At 35.6% G+C, this 19348-nt stretch overlaps 2 protein-coding genes across 14 annotated transcripts; one reads left to right on the top strand and one right to left on the bottom strand.

Moving 5' to 3' along the window:
- The first annotated feature begins 4573 nt into the window (after window positions 1-4573).
- On the top strand, window positions 4574-6989 carry LOC107841137 (probable RNA-dependent RNA polymerase 3). Of its 11 annotated transcripts, none has more exons than XR_007044626.1 (7): window positions 4574-4739; window positions 4968-5024; window positions 5123-5197; window positions 5319-5390; window positions 5564-5670; window positions 6360-6449; window positions 6565-6989. XR_007044626.1 is itself a non-coding variant. In XM_047396567.1 (7 exons), the coding sequence occupies exons 4-7, from the start codon at window positions 5328-5330 to the stop codon at window positions 6648-6650; spliced, it is 393 nt and encodes a 130-aa protein (XP_047252523.1). In that variant the 5' UTR covers window positions 4577-4739; window positions 4974-5024; window positions 5123-5197; window positions 5319-5327; the 3' UTR covers window positions 6651-6989. The 11 variants fall into 11 exon arrangements, 7 of the variants coding, with proteins under 7 accessions (XP_047252523.1, XP_047252524.1, XP_047252519.1 ...); XR_007044625.1 differs by having other exon boundaries at window positions 4577-4739; window positions 4974-5024; XM_047396567.1 differs by having other exon boundaries at window positions 4577-4739; window positions 4974-5024; window positions 6313-6449.
- A 5162-nt stretch (window positions 6990-12151) lies between these two features.
- On the bottom strand, window positions 12152-17432 carry LOC107841000 (putative late blight resistance protein homolog R1B-16). Of its 3 annotated transcripts, none has more exons than XM_047396562.1 (3): window positions 17016-17166; window positions 13508-16258; window positions 12152-12361 (listed from the first exon to the last, which is right to left on the bottom strand). In XM_047396562.1, exons 2-3 carry the CDS (start codon window positions 16209-16211, stop codon window positions 12357-12359), a joined length of 2709 nt encoding a protein of 902 aa, XP_047252518.1. In that variant the 5' UTR covers window positions 16212-16258; window positions 17016-17166; the 3' UTR covers window positions 12152-12356. The 3 variants fall into 3 exon arrangements, 2 of the variants coding, with proteins under 2 accessions (XP_047252518.1, XP_047252517.1); XM_047396561.1 differs by having other exon boundaries at window positions 13508-16250; window positions 17015-17163; XR_007044623.1 differs by lacking the exon at window positions 13508-16258 and having other exon boundaries at window positions 17015-17432.
- Window positions 17433-19348: the final 1916 nt, after the last annotated feature.

Raw genomic sequence — 19348 nt, 5'->3', positions numbered from 1 at the left:
ACAGCAAGTTTAGCTCTTTCAGAGAACTTGTCACCCCTAGGGACAGCAGTCATATAATACAGATATCCAAATACCCTCAAATGAGACTGCTTGGGATCCTTAGAAAATAACAACTGATATAGGCTCTTACCACTCAGGACTGAGGTTGGCAACCTGTTCATGATATATACTACAGCTTTTACACATAATCCCCAGTACTTGATGGGCAAATGGGATTGAAACTTAAGAGCTCTAGCAATGTTCAATATGTGCCTGTGCTTTCTTTCCACCACTCCATTTTGTTGTGGAGTGTAAGGACAGCTGGTCTGATGTAGAATACCCAGAGACTAGAAAAATGTGTGCCATTGAGTATTGATAAACTCAGTCCCATTATCAGATCTAATGGCTTTTATCACCACTCCAAACTGTGTTTTAATCATGGATATGAATGTCTTAATAGCTACTATGGTCTCAAATTTTAGCTGCAACAGATGAATCCAAGTATATCTACTATAGTCATCCACCATAGTCAAGAAATAACACTTATTATCAAATGTAGGACCCCATAAATCCATGTGTACTAGTTCAAAAACTGCAGAACATCTAGTAGCACTTGTGGGAAATGGCATTCTTGTTTGTTTAGCTAGTGGGAATACAGTACATTTATTCAATATATTTACATCACTATGATTCATCAAAATTTCTAATTCTCTTAAAACCTGAGGATCTGGTTCCCAAGTCTTTGGTGCCATAGTCTGCAATTGGGAACAACAAACTCTGCAGTGAACCTGCTGTGTTTTGGTCCTTCCTGAACAACATTATCTTTCCATTCTCCTTTAAGAACATATAGTCCACCCTCTTGTCTACCAATCCCCTTCACCTTGCCATTGAAGACGTCCTGAAATATGCAGAAATCAGGATAAAAGGACACAAAGCATGATAGTTCCTTGGCTATCTTAGCAACAGACAAAAGATTAGTCTAAAATCTGGACCAAAGAGAACATGCTTGATCACATCATCTGTAAATATGTAAGCTTCTCCTATGTGAGAAATGTGACTTCATCTCCTGTTGGAAGGTGCAATTTGTCCAAATGTCTTGGAACCAAGCTGCTGCTATCTTTAAACAAGTATCTATTGGCTGACACATGATGTGTAGCTCCTGAATCTACAATCCAATTGTCAGTACAAGCCTTGGATAAGAAACAAGTAGTAATACTTGTCATATTGACTTATTTCATATCCTTGGTATCCCTATTCAACATGTTCATGATTTGATTGTACTCTTAATCAGTGAATGTATGTGGTTTTTCCAGTGGTACAGGATTGACATCATGACTGGAACTGGTAGTATCAACTGGTCCTGCTACCATGCTTGCAGTTTGGGAAGACTTGCTACCAGTGTTAGTATAGTTGTTACCCCTATTATGTAGTGAGAAATTGTTGCCACCAGCATTATATGACCTAAAATTTGGAGGAGCATAACCTTGTTTTTTCTTGATGATTGGATATCCTATCAGTTTGTAGCAGTTTTCTTTAGTATGACCTGAAATTTGACAATAGTCACACCTTCTACTCTTGTAATTTGTGTTTCCCTGTCCATAACTATAATTGTGAATCACTTTCTCATATCTTTCCTTCAAATCATTCCAGACTGCGCAAGCATTTGTAGCATACACGATCCCAGATAGTAAGCTTTCACTCACAGTATTCATGATCCATGAAAGGACAATTGCATTAGACGTTTCCCACTGATCATGAAATTCTTCTCTATATGACTCCTTGTTGCAGGATCCAGTGACAAACCATACTTTCTCTTCCCTAAGAGAGCAATTCGCATGGAATTCTTGTTGGTTTGAGGCGTTATCGCTTTTTTGGTAATTACCTTGATATATGTCGACTGAGTATTTCAAACTTCCTAGCTTGTCTTGGAAATATAAGAAGAAATACAGAATTCGCCTTTTCTATGCTAAGTTCATATAATTTCAAGAGTTTGTAAGTCTTTCAAGATTTTTTATGATAGAGTGAAATGTCAATTGCTTAGTGTTGCTGCCTCTTCATGAAACACTCATTAGTAAGGAAGAGTTTGTCATAGAGTCTTGATGGTGTCACTGAAGCACATTAAGTGACGTGAAGCGCTCAACGTGTTCTGAGCCTCGCTTCAGGGTTTCAGCGCGCTTTAAGTGCGCCTTTGACACACTGGATTCACCTTAACATATGTGTCGCTACAACGTAGATGTATTGGGCTTGTAAGGCCCAACATTCTTTACCATTTAACGCTGATGATCTTTATTACATGGAAGTACTGTACTTAGGTGGCAATTTTTTCGCTTATAGCTACAACTTGTAATTAAAGAAATTCTCATCTTATGGCCTTTGCATTGGGCTGTGTTAATGTGGATTTTCTGTTTTCACAAGTAGGTGTTTGATGAAAATTCTCATATTCCCAATAAATAGAAGTGTCATTCTCACTAGTATACTCAAAATCGAGGGTGGAAATCCCCGAGAGATTGTGTTTTTGAATGTTTATGATGCCAATGAGGCTTTATGTCATTGTGGTACTTGAGCAGTTTATAAGGACGACGGGAAAAAGAAAAGTTCAAAGGACAAGCGGAAAAGATTGACTCTGTGAATTGCTACTTTGTTCGAACGGATTCTCTTAATCCTTGTGAAAAAGAAAGTTACATTTTGCATGACAAGATAGTCCATGACGCAAGGTGCCATTTCATGCATGTACACATGGTCACTAGCATGGCTATATACATGGCCAGGTTTGCTATTTTCCCGACCCTTACTTTTTAAATAGTTTTTGCATACTTGCTTTCTTTCTTTCTGAAGTGCAGAGTTACTCTGATAATGCAGGTTCTCTCTAATTTTATCCACGACAGTAAAGCTTCAAGTTGATCTGAATTCAGTGAATATTGACAGAATTGAAGACATATGTTGTCATGTATATTACTCATCAAACATATAACATATGCGTATATATAATCATGTATACTGTCTGCTGTTTCTTTCCATGTTCTCAAGATAATGAACTCTCTTTATCATTTAATCACTTCCTCCGTTGGGAAAAAATTTTAGGGTAAGAATGGACGAATTCTCTATGATGAAGACAGGAAACCCCTTATACACACCGATGGGACTGGATATATTTCAGAAGACTTGGCAAGAATGTGTCCGCAAGATTTTCTTAATGTGAAGCACAAGTTTGCTGCCAACTTAGAGGTAATCTGATTAGACGTAGTTGACTAAAGCATTTCCTTGATGTTGATTATACCTTTGTATAGCATTGAAAGCCAGTAAACCTAAACAATGAAGCATATAATTTGGCTTTATTCCAAAATGCGTCGTACTTCTGAATATACTTGCAGTGGCTGAATCTATGGGATAATGGAGCAATCGTTACAATATATCTCATTAACCATGCACATGTAGCACAAGTTGCTGCCATGTGACCAGGAGGTTACGGGTTCAAGTCTTGGAAACACCCTCTGACAGAGATGTAAGGTAAGGCTGCGTACAATACACCCTTATGGTGGAGCCCTTCCCCGGACCTGCGCATAGCGGGAGCTTTAATGCACTGGGCTGCCCTTTTATGTATCACAAGTTGATCTCTCATTGATGACATCATTAATGAGGCTATTACATCCGTGTCTGACTTGACATATCCAAATTCACATCTCCGGGCAGAAGCCACTAAATAAACGACAATAAAATTAAAGCAAGTCCTTGAACTTTCTGACAAAACAAAAATGCTCAAGGGAGGGATCAATAATCGTAAAATAAACCAAAAAAATGATTTCTTGTGAAACTTTCCACATCTTTTCTTCTCCAGCATTCAGTCACATAGCCATTGGAAATACCTATCAAGTTTTTAGTTTGCTCATCTATAAAGTTCTTAAAGCAATTTAGTAAGTTTTAACACTTGAGTGTCAGTAGCTACCTTCTCAAACAGATGAGATATAAAAGAAGAAATTTGGAAGGATGTTTTGATAGTTCATATTCTTTTTCCTAAATTCATTTGGTATAACGCCCCGTAAAAGTCATGCACGTGTTAGCCTTTAATAGTGTGCTCTTAGACTTAAAACTTGAAAAAATTTCTAAGTGTAGTGAGGACTTAGTGTCATTTTAGCTGGCGATCTTCGGGATACAACTTTTCAACCTTCTCGACCTCTGTTTTTAGGTTTTTAAGTTGCGTTACGATTGAGAAAGCTCATAGTACATCTCGGATAAGTTTAGGAATTTTTTGGAACGCATAAGGCTGCGTTTGGATTTCAAAACAGTAGCAAAACGCATAGCCTATTGTCCAGTTTTCAGCATTTCAGGGTCAACTTCAAATGATCATAACTCTCTGAATATAATAAACTGGGAGATCTACTACATATAAAATGAAAGCTCTTTGAGTCTTATTTCCAATGCAACTGGTTTCATCCAAATCCAACATCTGAGTAAGGATTTATACCAGTTTTACTTCAGCCTGTCAGCTTGTCAACTGTGGGACAGTTTCGACTTTGTTTGTTTTCTTAGGGGCATTTTAGACATTTCACCTCACCCAAATTTCGTCTCTAACACCAGATTTAGCCCCCAATTCATCAACATATAATCCTTTTCTCAAATTTTCTATCAAGAACACCCCTTAGGGTTTCAAACAAAAATCCCAAATAACTCAAGATTCAACTGTGGGTTTTGGAAGATAATTGGAGATTTGGAATCCCCACATCGTAGGCTTCAAGGATCATCCCTCAATTTCTTAAATAGAGGTATGTGGGGTTATATTGTGTATCCGTTATATTGTTTTCATATGATTCTTGACCATGTTTCCGTTATATTGTGTATCTTCCGCATTTCCATTGTCATATAGGTCATGTGCATGATTACCAGACAGATAGGGGTGTTCCGGGCCTTTATGGTTCGGAATACTCGTCACGACCAGGGCCTCGGTTCGGGTCGTGACATTCGGATTCTTTTATTTCCTTATTTTTCTTTAGCTGCAGGCAGTGCACAAGAAACCGTCTTTCTTCAGTCTGTTGCATGCTTATACTAATGTAAACTCTCTGACAGATTTGTCGTTCGGTTCTTTGTATCAGTTTCCATTCGTCTCCCTTTAAGAACTTTCCATTAAAATTTGAACCAACCATTTCAGAGATATCCCAATGGTGTCAAACTTGGAGAGAATTCATCCAAGTCGGGAGAGGCGGAATTTCAGAGTGGGGAGCCGGTAAATGTTTTTTGATGTTTACTAATCGATTCAGAATCCAAGTTGCTGGAATTTTTTATCACTAAAATGGTCAGCTTGATTCTTACCTGTCCAGTTTTCATGCTTCTCTTTGTCTTTCTAGCCTCTGTTGATGCAATGCCGGCTATTCTACAATGGTCTTGCTGTAAAAGGAACCCTTCTAGTCAATAGAAAGGTACTGATTTCCTCTAAGCACCATAGACCATACTCCGTGCCATTTAATCTTAAACTTATTGCATAGTTCTCTCTGACGGCATATTGAAGAAGCTTTTACCCTTTTATTTATTTAGTTTCTCTGATTCCAAATCAACTTCCTGATGGGTACAACGTCTTGTTCTTAAATATTAGCTGCCACGGCGCACAATTCAGATTAGGCCCTCAATGATCAAGGTCGAGGCAGATCCAAGGCTGTCAAGAGCTCAAATATTTAAATCGTTGGAAATAAATACACCCAGGTATTTGGCGCTTTTTAGTTAATCCAATATTTCAGTTAATAGAAAGAAAGAAAATTCGTTGTAGGAATCTCTGTTTGTCCATGAAATTGCTACTTTCATGACCCTTTCAGTTTTATTTTAGAAATATCGCTGTTAAGCCTATTTTTTGAACCCTGAGAGCTGTATATACATGTGCATATATGAGGAAAAAATTGGTATTATGCATTTTCAGTAGTTTTGTAAACAACAGTAAAATCATACCAGAGGTTAGAGAAACCATATTATTATGGTATGAAATTGAGTATGCATTTTTATTTCGTAAGGGAGAATTAACCAATCTGATCATATCCTCTGCCAGTAGGATCGTGAGGGAACATATATTGTTTAGTGAGATTTTCGTAGTGTTAAAATAGCAAAAAGGTCTACCACTAAGATTCAGGATCAACATGCCTATTCGACAGGCTCTAAAAGATGGACATATCTCCCTTCTAATGATTGTTCTTAGAAAGAATTTTCCATGCTATCTCTGTATTACCGAAGTTCTATTAAAATATATGCGGCTACAGAAATTTCAGGTATATATGTCCCTGTGGGCTTACCTGTTGCAACTGACACCTCTTATGTTCGTCTTTCACTTTTAAGCCTAGGAATACTTATCTGTAGGAATACTTATCTATCAAGAACTCTTATTTCTCTGTTGACCTATGGAGGTGTTCCCGTGGAGTATTTCTTTGATATTCTGAAGAATACTTTGGAGGAAACACAAAGATTACACTCAGATGAGGTGACAGCTCTAAAAGGTAATTCTAGTTAATAGACTTCAACGCTTGTGGTTCTCGTGGAGTATTTCTTTGATATTGCCAAGGTGCGTTTGACTTGAATGAATGGCGCCTCTTCAATTCTCTCAAAATCTAGGATGGTTTATACTTCAAGGCTTGTGGTTCTCGGGTTACCAACAATGTATGCATCCAAGCAACTTTCCACACGCGGGGTTTCTTTAAGTCATGCTCAAAATGGGCCTTCCTTGCATATCCTTGTGCTCTCGGGGCGATCAAGTGTTGAGCCTTTAGGTGTTGGCCTCCAATGACGTCATCAAAAGCTAAGGAGGCCATTTGACTTGTATCAACAAATCCAGAACGCAGTTCATAGCATCTGAAGTCTTCAATCCTTAGCAAACTTTAGTCGGAATCAGAATCACTTCGACTAAGTTTACATTCAGCTGTAGCAAAAAGAACATAAAGGGTCAGCTATAAACTTCAAAATTCTTTGAAATTTCAAAGGAAATTATTGTACTCACCTGGATCGTTGTAAAGAACGAATGTTTACACCTTTGCTTCCCAGAGATTCTTGCTCTTCTTGAATTCGTCCAGCAGAAGCCACGAGTTTTGCACTACCCTTCTGTAACTCGATTAGTTGTTGCGAGTAAATATGTGCAAACTTAATAGGGATCTTGTCCAAATGGAGGCAATGTCTGATCACCAGATGCTCAAGAGCAGGAAAATGATCTTCTGTGGCTTTCCAGTATTCGAGATTTGTACCTTCAATTAGCAAAAACTTCAACCTATAAATCCTCCTTCAATTGGAAGCCATTCAATTGCCTGATATCTTAGTTTTTACCTCAACTCTTTTTGCAACTTTGTCTATTGGAACAGTCTCGACACTGATCTGTCCTCACCAAACCCTACTTTATACGATTACATAGGCATTTTTTTTTGTTGTTGTTCTTTTAGTAACTTGTCGAATCATGTTATTGTAACACTATTGGCCTCCTACAACTTGCAGCTTTCAATTCCTAATTGCATTTGGAAGCAGCGGAATAGATATGACATACGCAAGTACAACATCTCTTATAAGGCAGATTCCAGTAACCATCTTGGTTTGTCTGGTATATCTGAAATTTTGTAAGGCTCTCTCGTTTTCACAACAGTTTCAGCTACTATATCAATTTTCCAGTCATTTAAGGCTCTTCAAAATATCAAAATCCATCAGTTTTCAGACAATTTCCCACTTTATTAATTGAATTCTAGATAGATTTAGACATGTAAACGTCGTTGTTCATCAGGATCATCTGTTGCAAATGACTTGACATCTTCAGCAACATCTTTAGAATCTTCCAATGTCTTTAGATTTTGAAAAGATCCCAACAACCAAGATGACATTTGTCTATAATCTGCTCCCCGGTAGTCTCAAATTCAATTCAGATGGTAATGCTTCATTTACAAACAGTAAAAAGTACCTCTAACGGAACATCAACAGTAAAAAGAAACACGAGAAGATCACCATATAAATGCACATTTCCGTTCATTCAATAAAAACGTTACCAAATAAAATGAGTGTGCGATCGTGTTTACCATTGTGAACTCAAAAATTTAGCAATTGCCAACTGAGTAATATTATTAAAAACTCTTTCAACTCAAAAATATTGTTACAATACAAAATAGATCACATCTCCTTGGAAGTTACACATTGCTTGAAGCCAATCAGGCAAGTTATTAGTCTTTATCATGGTTAAGGAGCATTTGCCTCTTTATATGATCTCCGGGAATCCTCTTCAGCTAGCTTTGGGGTTGAGTTAGGCCTAAGGTCCATTTCTTTATCTCATCACATAAATAATCAAGAAGTGAATTAGAATTTCAGCTGATATAACAATACATGAGGGAGATGCAACAAATGAGCTTGTAAGGCAATATTCTTGTTAATCACTGTCGCAGAGCAGCCAACGAGTCGCACTGCATTCTGCAGTTGCTATGCCGGTGCTAAATGGTCCTTACTGACAGGGATAGAGCCAGCCTTAATGCTACCTAAACTATTGTTGAAAGTCTAAAGAGGGATCAAGAAGGACAAATCAAAGAGAAGGGTGGTTCGTAGATCAGTATGACCTTCAGCATGAAGTGGTCGGGTTCACTCTTTCTCGAGGAAGGGATTCAATGTATTTGGCAAAACTCACTAGCTTTATCTTATTTAGTTTGTGAAAATATTTAACTCCCAAAAAAAGATTACGGTTCAGAACCCATAGATTAAATATCCTGGCTCCGCTTTGCTTAGTAATGTTTTTATCCCAAATATAGAGACTTGTACTCTCTCTCTCTATATATATATATATATGTTGCTGGAACTCTTTAAAAAGGTTGTCACACATGTGTCTAATCCTAAAAAAATACACCACTTTTGAAGGATCTGACACACAACTTTGAATAGTATGTCACTTAGGAACCTTAATATATCAATAGGAAATGGGAAATCCCCCGAAAGATGAACCCTTACAGATATTTAGGGAACTCCCTTGAATGATGAATCTTTGCAAATTCCAGTTGATAAATTTATTTTGGGAAAAGGCTCAAATATGTCATTGAACTATCAGAAATGGCTCATTTATGTCATCCGTTAAAAGTTAGGCTCATTCATGCCATCGCTGTTACAAAACTGGCCCATTCATGCCATTACTTTTAACAACTGGTTTTAAGAAAACAACTTTGCCATGTGGCAGCATATTAGAGGTTCACGTCATTTTTTTAATTTTTTAAATTTTTTTTTTAAAAAATTTTTTATCCATTAAAAATTAGTTTGATCTATGACGATTAGGTTAATAGTAGAGTCAAAATTTTCATTAAAAGATTTTAAAATAACATAAAAATATATATGAAGAAATCAATGAACATATACACATTAATTTATTTTATACCCCCACAGAAATATATACTCCCATGTTATCTAACTTATAAAAAATTTATTGAATTTACTTTTGTTTTTATATATGTCAATTGGCCTTAGACTAAATTATACCAATTCCATGTCATCTTCATTTTATTCTTTCTTCTTAGATATTTTATTTCATTAAAGAGAAAAGAACAATAAAATTTTGGAATTAATCAATTCATTGAATTAAGTATATAATGAAATGATAAAGACTATACATACATAATACTTATGAGTTGTAACTTGCATGTGTGGCTTATATATTATTTTAATTCAATTTCTAATTAGGATTGGACCACTTAAAATTAAGTATATAAGGATATAAAACTATGACGTCTCACCAATTTTTATGTAACTATATCATTAAATCAAATTGTAATTTAAGAAAAATATAATTATAATTTAGACAAATATTCTACCTCCAATGATTAATGTTGATTGTCAAACAATTATCTTAATATATGATTGTGTCAAAACATTAAACGACATATTAAAAAAGATGAAAGGAAGCAGTATAATGAGTGTTTGAGAGAACAATGTCCCACGTGAAAAGTAAAAAAGAAATGAAATTATTTATAAAATGTCGGATATTTAAGGTCTCTTGAAAAAAAATGTCAATTTGGTTCAAAGCGAATGATATCATAAAATATTAAAAGTATTTTATGGTAATTAATTAGCACAATAATTGATATCAACGCCATTGTACTGAAATTTTTGCAGGATGGGTATGAGGATGATAGAGTGACGGCATGAGATGTATTGTCTTATTGTCTTTGCTTGTCTATGGATCAATTTACTATATTTGACCACAATTTTACGCCTCATACAACCAAAAGAAAAGTCGATGAGCTTGGTAACTAGAAATACTTGGATGATATGAGGCGATACACAAATAATCTCAAAATTAACTCACTAACAGTAATTAATCAAGTAAAACGTAGTTCAAAGGGAGATGATCATATTATTGATCCGTATTGTGAACAGATTCACACAGGAAAGCCAGAAAAGAAAAAAAACGATTGATATGGGGCAATATACAAATAATCTCAAATTTTAAATGCATAGATCAAACTAATTTTTAATGGATCAAAAAGTTGGGTGGATTCTTTTTAATGAAAAAATTAATTTTGAAAAAAATTAAAATAAAAAAAATATCAAAAATGACATGGACCTCTAATATGCCGCCATGTGGCAAAGCTATTTTCTAAAAATCGGTTGTTAAAAGTAATGGCATGGATGAGCTAGTTTTGTAACGGCGATGGCATGAATGAGCCCAACTTTTAACGGATGGCATAAATGAGCCATTTCTGATAGTTCAGTGGCATATTTGAGCCTTTTCCCATTTATTTTTAAGTAGCAGTATCAGGAGAGGAAAAAGGACTTACACATGGTATTAAGTGATCTTGAGAAGGCATATGACAGAGTTCTCAGGGAGATTCTGTGGAGGTGCTTGGAGGCTAGAGGGATGCCCGTGGCGTACACTAGGTGGATCCAGGATATGTATGATGGTGCGAAGGCTCGTATGAGGATCGTAGGTGGAGATTCAGAGTACTTTCCAGTTTTGATAGGGTTGTACCAGGAATCGACTCTTAGCCCATTTTTATTTTTCTTGGTGATGGATGTTTTGATGCGACATATTCAAGGGGAATGCCTTGGTGTATGTTATTTACAGATGATGTGGTACTGATTGATGAGACTCGGGATAGAGTAAATGATAAGTTGAAGATTCGGAGACAGACGCTTGAGTCTAAAGGATTTCGGTTAAGTAGAACTAAGACGGAGTACTTGGAGTGTAAGTTCAGTGATGTGTCGCAGGAGGCTGGAGTGGTTGTGAAGCTAGACTCTCAGACCATTCATAAGAAGGAAAGTTTCAAGTATTTGGGGTCTATGATTCAGGGCAATGGTGAGATTGATGGGGATGTCACGCATCGTATTGGGGAAGGGTGGTTAAAATGGACGCTCACTTCAGGAGTTCTGTGTGATAAGAAGGTGCCCCCGAAGCTTAAAGGTAAGTTCTACAGAGAGGTAGTCCGGCTGGCCTTGTTGTATAGAGCGGAGTGTTAGCCAATATAGAACTCCCATATTAGCGGAGATGAGAATGTTGCGATGGATGTGTGGGCATACCAGGAAAGATAGGGTGAAGAATGAGATTATCAGGGAGAAGGTGGGAGTTGCCTCGGTGGAGGACAAGATGCGAGAAGCGAGGTTATGTTAGTTCAGGAAGATGATGCGGAAGGGCTCCGATACTCCAGTGCGGAGGTGTGAGACACTTGCTGTGGATGGTTTTAAGCGGGGTAGAGGTGGACCGAAAAAATATTGGAGGGAGGTGATTAGGCATGATATGGAGCAATTTCAGCTTACGGAGGACATAACCCGTGATAGGAAGGTGTGGAGGACACAGATTAGAGTAGAGGGTCAGGGGGTGGGAGTGCATCGGTAATAGTTGGGGAGCGCTACTCTGTGTCTGGAGTTTCTTGTTCGTGGCTAGCTGTGGTAGTTTATTTTGCATACCGTAATAATTTATATGCACTTATCTTTGGTGTTTGTTATACTGTTGGTTTGTCTTGCGTACCATACTAGTTTATATGCACTTATCTTTTGTGTTTGTTATACTGTTATCGATCCTAAGCCAGGAGTCTATCGGAAACAGCCTCCCTACTTCTCATGTGGTAGTGGTATGATCTGTGTACACTCTACCCTCCCCATACCCCACTATGAGGGAATAAACTGAGTATGTTGTTGTTGTCGTCGTCTTTCAATCAACATATTAAGAAAGAGAACTATATTAAACCAAGAAACTGAAGTCTAAACTAAATCATCATCCAGATCTCATAATATAAATTATTCCATGGGAGGAGGAAAAGTACAGCACAATAAGAATTAACAAGCTAGAAGACACTACAACATAAACTTTTCGAATCAAACTCCCCATATTGAATGCTCTTGTTGCTCGTCCTCTCCTTGTCTACTTTTTTCCAAAAGCTATGCTCGAGCCTTCTCATTCTTGTGTGTTATACTATAACAAAGCAACACAAATTAGAAATATAAAATCTCCCATTTACGATCAAATCATGTCAATTAAAGTCGAGATATATCAAGAACATTTAGATCATCAGTACATCATTGTATATTTGTTTAAAAGATGCTAAAAGACGATTATATAGAGATATCCCTGAATTATTTATGTACTTATAAAAGATTTCTGACACTAATCTTGAAAGTAACAAGTGATTATATATATATATATATATATATATATATAATCTTGAAAGTAACAAGTGATTTATATATATATATATATATATATATATGTTAGAGTAATGAGATAATACATAAATATGATTCTAAACTTGACACCAAATTATAACTTTGACTTTAAACTTTAACAGTGCACAAATATGACCTTTAACTATTCAAAACTGTACAAATATGACCTCCAATGCTACATGGCAAAATGCGTGTTCAACACGCAAAACTAGGTGTGTCCAGCTTAAAATCTAAGGGCATAATACATAAACATGACCCCAAACTTTGACAATGCACAAATATAACTTTTAACTATTCAAAACTGCACAAATATGATCTTTAAATGACTTTTCACTATTATTTTTTCATTATTTTCGACTCAAAAATTAAAATGACATCTAATATTGAAGATTTATTAATTAGGTGGGTCAGCCTTATACGAAAAAATCGCACGGGTATGTATATATTATAAAGCAGAGAGCGAATTTAAGTTATATAATATATCTAAATATTATTTATTTAAATATTAAATTAAAGATGAAACTATACTAATAATAAAAAAAATTATAATTTTAATAAAACATTATTGAATTAATGTTATTAAGGATAGTAGTAGTATATTAAATTAACGTTATCAAATTAACGTAATTAAAATGTTATTAAATTAATGTTATTAAAATGTTATTAAATTAATGCAGGAGCAGACCTACGTGGTTGCCATGGGGTTCACTCGAACCCCCTCGGTAAAAAAATTACGTTGTATATATATAAGGTAGAAAATGTACATTTATGTACGTATATTAATGTTGAACCACATGAAACAAGGCACTTAGATAGCCCAGTGGTGTTATTTGCTCTTCTTGGGCGCTTCCTTTAGCCTACTGCGCGAGTTCGATCGCAAATACTATATACTTACATGGATAGGAGATACGAACGCCCACGGGGTTGTTTCCAAGCGCTTCTTGTTCTTGTTGAATTCTTGCAGCAGATTCCCCAAGTTCGGGAAGACAACTTTTTAGCTCAATCAGTTGTAGTGTGTGGATTTCTGCAAACTCAAGGGGTATCTCTTTCAAATATCTGCATTTTTTAAGCACAAGGTGCTCAAGGACAGGAAAATTGTCATCAGTGGCTTTCCAGTACTTGAGAAAACGATCTTCAATTAACAAAATCTTCAATCGAGTAAATCCCCTGACATTTGGATACCATTCTTCGCCACAAGAAGCAAAGCACATCAGCTTCAGCACCTCAAGGTTAGGCAACACAGCTATGATGTCCAAGTTTGACCAACTTAATGAAGTACGTCTTAGCTTCAGCTTCTTGAGCGTTGCTGGAAAAGCTTTTGCACTTGCTGGAAAATGGGCAAAGCAAAATATAAAACTCAATGTTTCAAGTTTCTGCAGATGGACAAGATTGTTGAGAAGACCATTAGAGTCCATCGTATTTCCTCCACTGATTCCTAATTCCTTGACATTCTGAATCCCCATAATAACCTCCTTCGTGCAATGTGTAGACAAGTAAGAAATAGTTTGTAACTTTGAAAAATCCAAGTGCCTTTCTTTGTCAACAGATCCACTCGGGCAATCTGGCAAATAAAATCTTGGGAGTTTGAGATGCCTTAATTGGATTAGTTTCCAAATTTCCTCTGGACAAGTTATTTTAACTAATTGACTAAGCCTGGAATGAACAATGAATGTCTGCAGATTCCATAACCTGCAAATTTCTGGAGGTATGTCTAAATTGTTACGGCAGAGCAATGATAGGTACCTCAACCAGATGAGGTTTAGTATCTGTAGAGGGAAACTATCAATCTCTATGTGTCTCAACTCCAAGACTTTGAGTAATTTGAAATGAATAAGCTCTGATTTGAGAATATAATAATATGAATCCTCAAGATGAAAAGAGAAAATAGAATGGGTTCGTTTCAAAAGATCGTTGTTGTCATTATCTCTCAACTGACAATGTACAGGGGTAAGAAGAGCCCTATAAAGACCATGGGGACAATAATCAATTTCATCACCAGTCACGCGTTTAAAGGGCAGCATTTTTTGCATACTGACATATAGAGATTCTGAATCTGATGCGCTAAGCACAATGTCGTTCATGATAAAAATGTTCTCCCTTTGAATTTCTCTCACGCACAGGTCATATATTAGATCATGAACCTTACATGATCTAATTTTTGTTCCATCTAGACTTTTCTTGCAGACGAGGACTAGACATCTATCGATAAGCTCTTGCAAACACTTCTCAGCCTCTCCTTCCAAGTCATTTTCCAACTTCAGGAACCCCTCAGCCATCCATGTTTTCATCAATTTCTTCGCTGGTATCTCACTGTCTTCTTCAAAAACTCCGAACTGCAGAAGACATGCTTTTAGATCGCTAGTCAAGTGATTGTAACTCAACCCAAGCACACGTGAACAATGTTCATCAGGATCATTTGTGATGAATGAAGTGACATCTTTGGAAACACTTTCCCAATCTTCTATTGCCCTTTTAGATTTCAGAAGTCCAGCAACCACGACAATAGTTAGTGGTAACCCGTGACATTTCTCTGTGATTTTCTTCCCAATAGTCTCAAACTCAAATGACAACGCTTCATTTGAAAATGCTGCACTTTTAAAAAGGTTCCAACTCTCATCTTGATCCATGAAGTTCATCTGCATAGAAAGATTCTCTGTATCAGCATCACGAGCTACTTCGTTGTTACGGGTAGTCAACAATATTCGACTCCCTGCATTGTCTTCAGTTGGAAAGCATCGTCTCACGCCATCCCACACTTCACAGCTCCAGATATCATCCAAGACAATTAAGTACCTCTTTTTCTTTAAACTTTTCTGCAGCATGTCTTCTAGCTCTGCTTCACCTTTTGTCTTAACCGTGTCATCCATTTTGATCGTCGATTGCAGAAGGCTCAGCAAAATTTCCTTTATGTTGTGCGGTTGAGATACAGTAGCCCAGGCGCGAACATCAAAACGACGTAGAATTGATTCATGATTGTAAACTTCTTTTGCCAAGGTTGTTTTACCTATGCCTCCCATCCCGACAATCGGGATGACTTTGGGTTCACCAGAGTAGCTTCCAGTCAGATCTTCTAACAATCGTTTCATTTGATCATCACGTCCAACCATATTATTGTTAACATTCAGAATATCATTTGTTGAACTCGAAAAATCATGAACCAATGATTCCTTTGATACTTGTTTGCCTTTATCTTGAATCTTTGTTGACTCTTTCCAGACATGATCAATGTCCTTTGCTAATTGTTGTAGGCTTTTACGGAACTTTCGGCGTGTCCATATATTCGAGATTCCTTTGAAAATTATTGAGCCAATGATTCCTATGATGCTTTTATTTTCTCCCAGTACAGTTTCTGTTAGTCTCAGTTGAATTGTGTATTCAACAGCACTTGCAACTTCTTTTACCTCTACTTCAAAATCCATCATTTCTCCAAAAACATTGTTTTTCTCAAAGTTCTTGAGAAATACTTCCAGGGAACTAACTTTTTCACGAAGAGCGCAAAGTTCTTCTTTGTGATCACAGATTAGAGATTGCATCGGCGAACTGGATGTCAAGAGCGATTCTATTGTTCTCATAAGAGAAGCCACACTTGCATGAGCCATATCTACTGCATTCTCACGTCTTTCCTTTGCAGTTATGACCTGAAAGCGGCGGTTTGCAAGAGGTCTATGGTATTACAAATAACGAGATACACAAATTTGCAGAAAAGGCACGCATAAACTAAATAAGATCAGGTAATGCATTTGCCTTAATCATAGCTATCACAGGGTAACAGTGAGTTCAGTCCCAAACTCAGTAGCTTTAGCTCATTTAACGTGAAAAAATAATGCAAAATAGATTGTGGTTCAAAACTCTGCTTTGCTTACTTAGGCAGTGTTTTCTATGTTGCTGGGTGTTGAAGACATGATATGTCTCATAAATAAAATAGGAGTAATAATTTTAGTAGTTTTAAATTATTAGAATCCTTTGTTATCCTTTGTTATTCGAATAAGAATTAGTTATTCCAATTAAATTGTAGTATAGTTAAAAATTTAGCTATAAATATATGTTTTTGAGTTATTAATAAAATAATTACCCTTGAAAATACATTTGCAGTATCTTTTTCTCTCTAACTCTTTCTCTGTTATTTCTCTTATTTCAAAGCTAAAAAACCAACACAGGGACTCTTTTAAAAAGTTGTCACATCCGTATCAGATCCTTAAAAAAAAAAATGCTCAACTTTTGAAGGATCCAACACGTAATCAACGTTACGTTTGAGGAGTTGAGCAACATATCTATACATAGTACAAAAAGCTAAATTATACATTGATAAGCGACTAACCTTATTAAGGGAAACTTTAATAAGGTCTTTGCTCTAAAGCTAAATTATACATTAATAAAATGAGAGAGTAATTAAGGAACTAACCTTTCAATGGCGGATCATACAGCTTCAAAATCACTGAAAGAGATATTGAGAAAAAGGATAGAAGAAATGACTATTATGAGTATCAATAAAAAAATGTGTAAAGAACAGAAGCTAGAGTACCTAACCAAGATAAAATTTGAGTGGCTGAAATGATATCAGCCCTAACAGTCCCTTAACTTTACATAGTAGGTTTACTTAGGTCCCTGTAATATAATGTTGAACATAAATGGTCCTTTGTCTCTGTAAAAAAAAAAAGGTGCACTTTGAAAAAAAAATGTAGTTCTTTATACACATAGTAGGATCTAGGGAGGATAGAGCGTAAACAAACCTTACTGCTATCTCATAGGTAGAGATGATGTTTGCGATAGACCCTTTGCTAAAGATAATCAGTTCAAAGCAGTCGAGAAATAGTCACACCCTTATTTAAAATAAAGAGAAATTACATCTCCTTGAAAGTCAGAGAATAATGCTAAAATATAGTATTGTAACGGTAAAATTTAAAGTTTAGGAACTATGATGAGAACCTTGAACTTCAATCCTTCTAGCTATATTCCGAAATGAACTTTCAGTAATGAACTAATTTGATTGGCATAATACATAACATTGCCCTTTTAACTTGACATTAAATCACATTTATAACCTCTAATTTTGGATGCATACAAGTCAACACTTAAACTTGCATAAAGTTGAATAAGTAGACACACACATCTTATGTAGCATAATACACATAGAACGCTATGTAGGACAAAAATTAATTACGTTAGACACCACATAAAATATATGTAGAACAAAACTTAGCCACATAATAACTCCCCAAATCTCAATTATGAAATTATGTAGAAATATACCTCATTGATATATTAAAACAAGACCTTGGCCAATTTGCTCTATCAATCACAATTTTTTTATTTATATTAGCAGTCTGCAACTAATACATTGTGGACTAATCAATAAAGAAATAATAAATCTCCAGCTTAGGAACAAACTAGTGGAGTAGTTTTTTTCTTAAAAAAGGCAAACTTTTTGTCTCATACAGTGAGTAATGCGATGACTCAAATATCAAGACTATCTTTAATTTGCAAAACAAGAAATATTTGAATCCTTTAATTTGCAAAACAAGAAATATTTGAATTTTTTATTTGGTGGGATATATAACACCTTAAAAAATATTTCCTCCATTTCAAAAAAATAACTAATATTTGTACCCGCTTTTGTTATCGACTTCACCCTCTTTGAGTCATTCTATCACTTCGTTACTGCAAAAAAAAAAAAAAACCAAAGATTTCGTTATTTACTTATAACTTTGTTGCAATACTCATATTATTTTCGTTCTTATTTGGCTTTTTAATCATATGAAAATAGAAGAAACATAAATAAAAGTTTTCCCTAGTTGTATGTATGGAGACGACCCATATTGATAGTATACATCACTTGAACTTTTCGGTGTATGGAATGCACAGCCTAAAGCAACAACGTGTAGTATCAATAAAATTAAATAAATGATACCCCATAAAAAATTAGAAAGATACAAAATCAAGAGCAAGACAATGCAAGATACATTTGTTTAAGTATAATTAAAAAAATAATTTATAACATGGAAGCTAAATGGATTTTACAGAACCTCCTTATCACCACCTCATCTTAACATAATGACTATACCGATGCAAAAACCTTCAAACTCCAAGCATGTATATTAATTTGAAGAATATTCGCAATCGGGAAGATTTAGTATCTTAGATTTGGAAAAAGGTATTGATATTCGCTCCATTTCAGAGAAGAGGTCGATTGGTCAGTATTCAAGGGACATGAAGCAATCTAATAAATTCGCATTATTGTAAAGGGAGAGTTATGTATAAAAAATTTAAACAGGAAAGTATATAATTTTCATCATATACTTAAAGTAGAAAACACACTACAGATATTTAGAAAAAAAAAAAAAAAACACAACACAACGCATTATGAAGGTCATTATCAGGTTTAAAAGCAGATACGATCCACTCTATTAGAGGCCAAATGCCACAATCCAGCAGACTAAAGTCGTCGCGGCATGATTGTATATCCTGCATCACCTAACCGAACTGTCATTGCCTGGTGAGAACTTATAGAGCATAGACGTCGCATTGTACTATGGTTCATGACCACCCACGTGGCGTTGTGATCGACATTGCAGAGACAATTTAAAGATCTGTTATTTAATACATTGAACGTCGGTAGGAAGAATTAAAAGAATTTAAATTCTACAATTAATCACAAAAATAGGACTAATAGAAAATAAAAACACTTGTAGATTATTATTATTATTATTATTATTATTATTATTATTATTATTATTAT

Source organism: Capsicum annuum, chromosome 9 (assembly GCF_002878395.1).
Source record: "Capsicum annuum cultivar UCD-10X-F1 chromosome 9, UCD10Xv1.1, whole genome shotgun sequence".
Taxonomy (NCBI): Eukaryota; Viridiplantae; Streptophyta; class Magnoliopsida; order Solanales; family Solanaceae; genus Capsicum; species Capsicum annuum.
The sequence above is the reverse complement of the archived record's forward strand: the minus strand, read 5'-3'. Positions and strand labels throughout refer to the sequence as shown.